Source organism: Lipotes vexillifer, unplaced genomic scaffold, assembly GCF_000442215.2.
Source record: "Lipotes vexillifer unplaced genomic scaffold, Lipotes_vexillifer_v1.1 scaffold914, whole genome shotgun sequence".
NCBI classification, from domain to species: domain Eukaryota; kingdom Metazoa; phylum Chordata; class Mammalia; order Artiodactyla; family Lipotidae; genus Lipotes; species Lipotes vexillifer.
Window position 1 is genome coordinate 2,165,958 of NW_006780388.1, and position 9,904 is coordinate 2,175,861.

The following is a 9,904-nucleotide window of genomic DNA, read 5'->3' on the forward strand; positions in this document are numbered from 1 at the left end:
GGCCGGGCGAGTGCAATCTAATCCCAGGCCAGTTAAGGACCGCACCACCAAGGCCTCCAGTTAGCTGGGCTGCTGGGGCCAGATCGCCAGGGCAGCCTGACAGGCAAGGACAGAAGAAGCCTCAGGGAGCCTTTGCAGCCTCAGCTGGGTTAACATGAAGGACGGTTTAAAACAGTAAATTAAACAAGAGAACGAAAAAGAGAAGGGGCCAGTCATCTACGCTGAAAACAAGTCACCAAATACAGAGTAACAGATATGACTACACGGGAACTAAAGGAATCTCTAACTACAAAAATAACCAAAATTCACATGAAAACAGGCTGGAAAAGATTTTCAGCAAATATTACCTATAAAGAGTAAACATTTGTACTCTAGAGAGCATACATAAAGCAACATAAAAGGCTTAAAACCTTGAAAGAAAACTGAGAAAGGACACAAACTGGAAATTCCCAAAAGGGAATTAAGTGACCACAAATTCTCAATGGCTCTAAACAAAGAAAGGAAATCGAGCCCCACTTTTCAGGCGTTCTACTGGGGTGCACTGAGGTGAGGTGAACGAACGCAGGCGGGAGCTGTGGAGTAGCATTCTCACCCGCACCACCACCACCGGCCCTGAAATGAGGAAGACTTGCTGAATACTGCAGTAATCCGGCTCCCAGGAATTTATTCTAAGGAGGAAAAGAAAAACAAAAAGGAGGAGCACAAATGTTCACAGCAGTTCCAGTCACATGAGTGAACCTGAAGCCAGGGAAGCAGGCGAGCCTCTTCCCAGCCCTGCAGAGGGAGGGGCCCAGCTATCTCCTGACACAAGGGCGAAGCCTGCACCACACTCTCCCAGCTTCTCCCAAGAGACAGGAGAACCACGGGTGGACCAGAGCGGGAGAGGCCAAAGCAGGGCTCCGACTGCACCCCGTGGCTGTGGTGAAACGAGCCCAGGAAGCAGGACGCAGAGTGGGTGGACGGAGCAGCCCAAGGCTCCACTGTTAGCATAAACACCCTGGTCCGTTCATTCAGTTAACTAACCAAGCAGCTTACAACAGGCTACCGGTTATTGATCTACTTTGAAAAGCTTAAGAACTTAAAGGAATCATTTTGATCTTTTACTTCAGAAAGTCAATTCCCACCCTCCTGAAGAAAGCTCCCCCAGGCCCCCGCCCCGCACTGGCACCTTCTTCTCTCTGGCAGGTGGTAGATTCCGTCTGCAGATTAAGCGCCGAAACCAGACCTAAGTCAGAGACACGCCTGATTCTCAGCATGTAGTTAGCATGTAGTTAGTGTGTAGACAGGGCTTTAACACAGCCTCGCTTTCTCACACAGCCTCTGGCTCCCACCATTCAGGAGACAGTTGTCATTGCCTCTGTACAGATGTCAACACGGGGGCTGAGAGTCTCACAACTTTCCCACCATCATTTCACAAGGGGTAACAGTGTAAAACCCTCCACTTTTTTTGATTCCAAAGCCAGTTCTCTCCTCCTCACCCTCTCCCATCCCACCCAAACCCTGAGAAGACCAACCTCAAGGATATAAACCTGAGGCCACCAGCAACTTTGGGCCATTTCAGGAGAGCCGAGTGAGTCTGCCAGGGCCCGACAGGCTCTACAACCACCTCGAGCAGGCTATCCACACTGGGCTTCTAGGCAGTTAAGGGAGGACCACATGAGCACGGACAGTTTGCTCTAAAATGCCATCTCTCAACCCTTCAGGTCTCAGGACCCCTTTATACTCTAACTTTATGGAAGACCCCAAAGAGCTCACCTTCATTTGGGTTAGATGCATCAACACTTATGTATAAGAAATTAAAACAGACATTTTCAAATATTTAATTCATTAAAAAGCAAAATAAATCCATTCCACATTAACATAAATGATTTTTTTTTAAATTTCTTTCGAAAATGAAGGTAATTAATGAGAAACATGACACTGCTGTACACTTTGCAAATCTCTTTAACATCTGGCTTCACAGAAGAGAGCTGGATTTTCACATCTGCCTCTGCCTTCACTCTACTGTGATATGCTGTCCAGGCTGAAGTACATGAAGAAATCATAAGAGTATTTTAATAGCCTTTTCAGGTATTTGTGGGCATTCTTCTTTGATACTACACCAAAATTCCAGAAGTGTAGTTTCTTAAACGTTAGCTGCCATGTGGAATCTGAATCCCCAAGAATGAATTTTTCATACTTTTGACATTAGAATCCACCAACCTACCTTGCACTTTGAATAGATCTTCTGCCCTTATATGATTTTACAGCACCAAACATTGGTCATCTGGAAATAGTGGTTCGCTGAGTTATGGAGATCTTCCAAATGTTGACAAATTTCATTCTATGATATCAACAAATCAATTCATAAATATTGATTTCTCCCCAAAAAAGTCTTTAAATATTGGGAAGATGTTAAGCTCACAGTGATGAATAAAGTTTCCCACAATTCTAATTTTCACTTGAAGGTTTTGATTTTATCATTGGTAACAAACACCAGCAGTTGTTTTCCTTGAAGTGACAGGCTCATTCCAGTCATTTTCCAGAAAAATGTTGGTCAAATAGCCAAGTCTGAACAACCAGTTTGTCAGTCAAACCTTCCAGTGAAAATGGTCTTCCATGAAAAGAGCAGCTCCTTCAGCTCCCAGCACAAACCACCACACAGCGCTTTTCTTGAGGTAGCCATCACCCTGGAGGTGCAGCAGAAGTGCTTTATGTGTACTTCCCTTTTCGTTCTACAGCACATTAATTAAATCAATCATCTTCAATGACCACTCCTAAGTGAGGCTGGCTTGTTGTCTTTTCCTCTGCCCCTGTGATCGTGTGGCTGTGAAGAGCCGGCTCTTCTCGCACCTCCTGGTGCCATGGCCGGGATTCATGACCTGGCACTGACAGTTTTACCCACCGTTGCTCCTGCACCATCACTGCACATGTCAACATGTTTGTTCCAGAACAAACTGTGAAATTCAAAAGAGGTGCTCAACACGGACTGTCTCAGCACAACGTGTGCTTTCTGCCAAGCACTAAGGTAAAAGGTAAAAGAACCATCTTTCTTTGATGGTAAGTTGGGGTGAACACCGGACAAATACAAGTAAAGCAGTGAGTCTAGTCCCATGTGTAGATTCATCCACTTGGAAGGCAAAAAAACAATTTGGAGGTAGAGATACCAACTCACTCCCTGTGTCCTCCACAGCCACATCTTTAATCCAGAGAGTCGCTGTATCATATTGTGGACCACCGTTGTGGCCGGGATTCCTCTCAGTGGCTTTCATCTGCATCAATGGCATTCACTCAGCAGGGTCAATGGCCCGAGGTTCTTCAGCCTCCCAGCGCTTGTGTGACTCCTCCTGCCGCCCCACTTAACTCCTCGGGTAAGGGGCTCCGGAGGCTTTCTGATGTTTGGCTCTGAAACAGCTCATCACGGGTACACTTACAATATTCAATTCCTGTATCTTTAAAATTCTGAATGACTGGTCTCTAAATGATGCTGCAACTTAACTGGCACCAAAATAATATGCAAAGACATTCTGTGCATAGACACAACACAACAAGGTATTCACATCTATAAAGCCAGGGAAAGACAGCCTTTTGTCCTATTTCTGTTTCATATTTACAGTTTTGCCTAGTTTCTCTGGAGTGGATTCCTTCCTTCCATGAGTCAGAGAACCCAGTGTCTTCTTTTTGCATCTTTAGACTGAGGTGATGCTACTGTGGGTGGGAAAGCAAGTCTTCTCCCTTTTTAAGTCAATGATCTATACTCAAATATGAAAAACATATAAATGTTCTTTTGTTTTAGAATATATCATTAAAATCTAAAATAAGTTTCAGATAAAAATTATTAAAGTTTTTGAGAAATTTTAAAATAATATTGCCAAACAACTCAAAGTATACTTACTTCTTCACTGTGTTTCCATGTGGGCACAGGAAAAATTTCAGGATTGCAAAGCAGTAAATTACTTGATGATAGCAAGTTACAATAATTATAGGAGGTATAGCTGAAAATAGATAGTAAGAGCCCAGCAGAAATACTGAGAACTTATTAATGTCTAAAAGTGCACATATTTATACCATAAACCTACTTCTTTAGAAGATTCAAAAGACAGAAAACACAAATTCCATTAGCTGTCAAAGCAATGTCATCCTACAGTGTGTAGCTTCTGAAAAACTCCACTGTACATTTATAGAAAATAAAAGTAGAAAAGCAAACACTATCTTAGTATTATTACAGAATGATTATTATGGTCCATGCGCCAGACATTGAAGATCACCGTTCTAAAGAATGTGCCTGAGGGATCGCCACTGACCAAATGAGAAATGCCTTATGCTTTCCACAGTCGTCAGCTTCCAAATGGGATTGAATTGGGAGGAAAGGGAAGAGAGCGTGAAAAAAAAGAAAGAGTGGGTGAGAGGTTGCAGGGCCTGACCGGCCACCAGTTGCTCTGCCCTGCCCGGAACTGTAGGATGAAGGGCCCGGGCTGCCCAGGGCCTCTGAAAACGCCCCGGGTGAGGCACATGGGCCTTCTGAGTAGCCACCCCCATGCTGGCAACAGTGCTTCTCGGCTGTGCTCTGCACCCGGCCAAGCCTGTGGGGAGGACACAGCAGGCCCTTCTCAGGGATCACAACCTGGTGCATGGACCTGCTCAGGGCAGGGCGCCCAGAAGGAGCCCTTCCCTCCTGCTCGGTACACGTTAGGGCTCCTTGGAACACCAATGCAGGGAACGTAAGCCCCCAAGAACTGGAGATTGTTTCAGCTGGCCAAGAGATACACTCACTTTTCTAGAGATGATCTTTTTATTTATTTATTTTTTGATGTGGACCATTTTTAAAGTCTTTACTGAATGTGTTACAGTATTGCTTCTATTTTATATTTTCGTTTTTTGGCCACGAGGCATGTGGGATCTTAGCTCCCCGACCAGGGATCGAACCCACACGCCCTGCATTGAAAGGCGAAGTCTTAACCACTGGACCACCAGGTAAGTCCCTAGAGACAATCACTTCTAATTGTACAAAATCCTAGCCTCATCCACCTGCCACTTTTCCTCTGCATCCCCCACCCCCATTCCTCCACACAACAGCGCCCATGTCCAGGTGGTCTCTCTTCCTCTAAGCCTCCTTCCCCACCCCCACCCAGGCTCCTCTCTGCCTGTGCAAAAGGTGAAACCATAAAAATGCTTGAAGAATATGTCTAGGTGGAGAAGCTCTTCTCAACAGGACCAAGATGGAAAGCAGAAAATAAACACACAAACAGGTTCAACTTTGTAAGAATCTGCAACTCTGCCCACCAAAAAATGCACAAATAGAATGAAGAGATAAACTGAAAAAAAAAATGTTTGCAAAATAAACAGAGAAATAGTCTTCATATCTATGGCTCTGAAAAGTCAATTTTAGAAAGATGCAAAACATACAAGAAAAAAAGAGTCAAAGGATACAAATGAACCTCAAAAAATAAATACAAATGGCCAATAAACATGGAAGATGTTTGCCTCAATAAGAACACAAACACCAAATACATGGGTCCATTTCTAGAGCATCTGAACGCTCCAGGGCAGGAAAGGCTGTTGGGCAGCGGTTATTTAAATCATGGTGAATCCAGGTCCCAAAACGGTTGCTGGCATGCCTGGCCCACCAAGTCCCAAGGGCCAGAGCCCGGAGGGTCCCAAACCCACTCACCCCCCAGCCAGCCCTCCAAACACCCACTTCCAGTTGGACACTTTGAGGGTCCTTATCTACAGAAAGGCAGCTGTGTGAGGCGGAAGGGAACAGAGCCTTTACAGCAGTGGTGACGAAGGCAGGACGCCCAAGCTCTGTCAGTTACCACGGCTGGCGTTCATCCCCACGCATTCCACCCTGTGTTTCTAAATGGGGCGTTGCTTACAGCTGTACGTTCTTACCAAGGGTTTCCGCTGGCCTGCTTCTCCAATAACAACCTCTTCTCATCTTCAGAAAACTGCAAGTCCAGTTCAAAAGAATTAGTGTCCAGGTCGTGGATATACTGCTCGATGTTGCTTCCCACCCTCTGGGGCAGCCCCGCGTCCGTGGCGGACAGGGAGTGGGAGGAGGAGGACGACGACACCTGCATGCAGCCGAACTGGCTCAGGAGATTGTCGTACTGCACAGAGAAGAGGGAAAAGTGAGAACAGCGCCTGGACTTCCCTCCAGTCCAAAGATCCAGACACACTCTGACCTATCGTACACCCAGCAATCTCTCACCCCAAAGGCCATGGGAGACGAGTCACCGACGCACAGCCCAGCTTTCTCCTCTACTACACAGCTGACCACCAGCCTCAGGCTGCCCTGCGTCCCTCTTCTGAAAGCAATGTCAGAAGCTGTTCGCCCCAGAGAGGAGCTTATCCTCAGTCTTAACCTACAGGAAGGGGAGGCCCGGGACCTGCGGCCTGCTGGCTTCTTTGAGCCCCGTGCTGCCCTGGAGGATCAGGATTAAGATGACGACACTTGAGTACCGAGAAGCCATAGCTCTCAACATGGCAAACATGATGGAACAGCAGACAGAGGGCCTGCAACAGACACTCAAGAGTACGCACACACCCATGAAGCCAGGCTCCCTGGGAACCGAGACCTGAGACAACCGGGGCCCCAGTGGCTCCCTCAGAGCCTGGCCAGCAGAGCGTCCTGCTCCCCTGGCACACCCCTGCCAAAGGCCCTGGGGACCCCACCCGTGCCTGCCAGCCATGACCCCAGAACAATATCAGGGCCCAAGGGCCTGGTCGGCAACTAGGGCCAAGGGAGGGAGCCCTTTGCAGTCTGCACACGCAGAGGCTGTGGACAGCCGTGACCACTGAGGTAGGGAAGCAAGTCGCGGGGGGGGGCACAGATGGCACTCCACATCTGGCTCAATTCAAGTCTGGGCATAAAGGATATTTTAGGGCAAAAAAGGGAGGGATGTGTTGCTTAAAACAGTAGGTAGGAGACATAGGGGACTCTTGATCTCCAAGAGGTGATGCCAGTTGTGATTTTAACTTAGCCTTGGATGACTTTTACGTGAACTCTAGAATTCCTCAGTCAACTGAGGCGGAACTCTATATATGATAACTGGTTACAATAAGCCACAGTGACAGAAATCAAACCAGAAATATGGACTATGGCTGATAATCAAAACACCTGACATTACATGTAAATATGGGGGTCCTGGTGGAGGGTGACCTGAAGGTGGTGACACACTGCAGCTCACCATCCTCCTCGGCCCATTTCTGCATGTTTCATACCATCCATAAGGAAAGTTTAAAGGACAAAGTATACTGAAGACCCTACATCTGAGCTTCCCTTGGACCCCAGGGTGCCTCATCCCTCGGGCCTGTGCCACTGTCCCGCTTGTACCAGGCACTAAGAGCCGATAGTGACCAGTGTCCATCCTCAACATTACATCCCCCAAAAGTTCAAAGCAGCAGCAGAACCCTGGGATTCTCTGGGAAATACCAGAGGCATTCCGGAATGTCTTCAGATACAAAATTATAAGGACATCAGCCAAAACCGGAAAACAGAAGCCCACCAGGAAAATCAGCACCCAGGCTCTGGTTCGACCCCTTTGGGCAAAAATTAACTAGAGGAAATGAGAAAGGGATGCACGCACCTGGCGATCTGCACTCGGGGCAGACGTAAGCCTCTCTGGCCCCAGTCTCAGTGGGACTCAGACTCAGGTCACAGTGTTCACTACCCCTCCCCCTCCACGGATCTACACTGGCTCCCCCTTTAGCCACTCATCCCACCACCTGGGGTCCCTGGCCCCGCCCAGAGGAGCCACTTCCCAGGCGGGGCTGGCAGGACCCATCTCAGCCCTGGCATGCTGGCTTACATTGCCATAGCAGTCCTCATCATCTTCCGACATGGCCGGTAAGTAAGCTGTGAGCTTCGGAGGCGTCTGGTGATGCAGGTTCTCCCACGTGATCGACTCAAAGAACGGATGAGCTTTCAGAGGGTCGTACCCTTCCATTTCTTCACAGCCTAATCGCTTTGTGGCATCTAAAACCTTAAATAGAAGTCAAGTCAGCGTCGGGGTTAAAAAGTAATTCTGACAAAAAAAATTACTTCTGAGTAGTAGTTCTTTTCAATTCTTGGGATCTCCTGGAAATAGGAAGGGCACAGTGTGCTGGGGACAACTGAGTCACCGTGGGGGGTAGGGGGGTGGCCACGCACAGCTTTCACTTCTCCGGAGTCTCTGCTCCTCCCCCGACAGGTGAAAATGAATCACTACATCAAAAGTTAAATGAATAGCAGCAAGTATTCTCTTAAAATCCTGAGACAAGAAAAAGAGGAACTCACTGGCTTTAATAAGAGAATGAAGAGTTTACGTGAACAGGAAGCTATCACAGACAGGGAGTAAAGTGCCTTGGGTCCCCCGCCTGCACGTGGTCTCAAAGGGCCCCACAGCCAGCTCCTCCAGAATTCGGCTGCCCCCCCCAGACCCACAGAGGATCCAACGCACTCCCCCACTGAGGGGACAGATACACAAGGGACAGGTGGGAAGAGGCTGACTGACCCTGCTCCCCCAAATCAAGTGAATGGAAGGTCTGGAGCCAAAACACACCAGGAGAAGGGACACTATAGTTTCTAGAACATAAACAGACACTCCCTTCCCGGGTAAATCTGTTTACCTTTGCTATATAACTTGGGTTGATCTTTAGCACCTTCATGTAGCTGACTCTAAAGCTGATACAGATGTCGCTAAGTAGAATTTACAGCCACCTGCCACTGCAGCACACCGAGCTGCTGCAGCGTCTGGTAACTTAAAATGGTGTGTGTGTTGATGAGCAAATGCAAAGTGATACAGTAATTTCCTATCTTATTAAGCTCAAGAATCAGGCACTTGGAAACTGAAAAGGCCTGACAGGATGAGACTGAAGATATGCATCTACCTACAATCACTTATCAACCCTAAAATGCCCTTTTATTAAACACAGGTGCCTCCAAGGAAAGGCCCTCTGACCACAAGTTCAGAGAGACTCAGGGTGTGGCTACTGGATCATCCTACCAGAAGAAAATTCGAAATATTTACCAGAAGTTTTTCCACAAGATCTCTTGCCTTAGGAAAGAATTTTTCAGGAAAGTCATATTCCAACTTAATGATCTTCTGAAATATAAGATATTCATTTCTGTAAAATAAGAAAAGCCATCATTCTGGGCAGGGTCACACAAACCTCCCCAGTACAGAGCTGTACTTTCCTGGGACAGCCATCTCCCTCTCTCCCCAGAGAGCCACTATGTTCACTAAAGAGCTGTCATAAAAGTTCCCCCCACTCTGCCCTAACCCTGGGACTGCCCCCTCCCACTTCTCTGTCAGGCTGCTACGAAGCGCTAGGAGTGGGGTGTGGGGTGTGGGTCTCTTACCCAGCTCGGAACGGTGGCAGTCCTGCCACAAGCTGGTATATTATGCATCCAAGAGCCCAAAGGTCTGAACTTTAAGGGAGGGGAAAAACAAAGAAGAATGACATTTGTAACATTTCAGTGGCGAGCATGGTTCATTTCCATCCTGTCTGTTCACACCACCCATTTCAGCCTCTAATCTATTTCTCACCTTTAAAACCAGGTCAGTGTGAGGGTGGAAACCTGCTCTGGGCTCTCCTTGAGGGGGCCTCTCTGCGGATCCAGGACCAGAGGATCCCCCCCACACACAGCAGGAACTACTGGGCCAGGCTGGGCGCCTCGCTCAGGGGCAACCAACGACCTCACAGGCCCGGTCTGGTCCTGGCCAGGGAGCAGCCGTCACTCCTGACTACAGCAAACACTGGCCAAAAAGCCCCTTCTTCCAGTGCCAGGGGCAGGGGCAGGGGCACTGGCAGGTTGGTACAGCTGAGTCTCAGATTCTCTCACAGCTCACTGTTTACCCCCAGGCCACAGACGCGAGCTCATGTATGCCAAGGAGCCAAATCACAGTCCACAGGATGTGCACAAAGCAAGCTTTCTCTTTCC

The 9,904-nt window shown here is 47.9% G+C and overlaps 1 protein-coding gene across 2 annotated transcripts in view; it reads right to left on the reverse strand.

Moving 5' to 3' along the window:
• PDPK1 (3-phosphoinositide dependent protein kinase 1) overlaps positions 1-9,904 on the reverse strand; it is a 68,178-nt gene that overhangs the window by 3,696 nt on the left and 54,578 nt on the right. For both annotated transcript variants that reach the window (XM_007453522.1, XM_007453523.1), the window contains 4 exons: positions 9,323-9,391; positions 8,991-9,087; positions 7,791-7,964; positions 5,872-6,089 (listed from right to left, as the gene is read on the reverse strand). In XM_007453522.1, the coding sequence (XP_007453584.1) occupies positions 5,872-6,089; positions 7,791-7,964; positions 8,991-9,087; positions 9,323-9,391 (558 nt within the window). The remainder of the gene's footprint in view (positions 1-5,871; positions 6,090-7,790; positions 7,965-8,990; positions 9,088-9,322; positions 9,392-9,904) is intronic.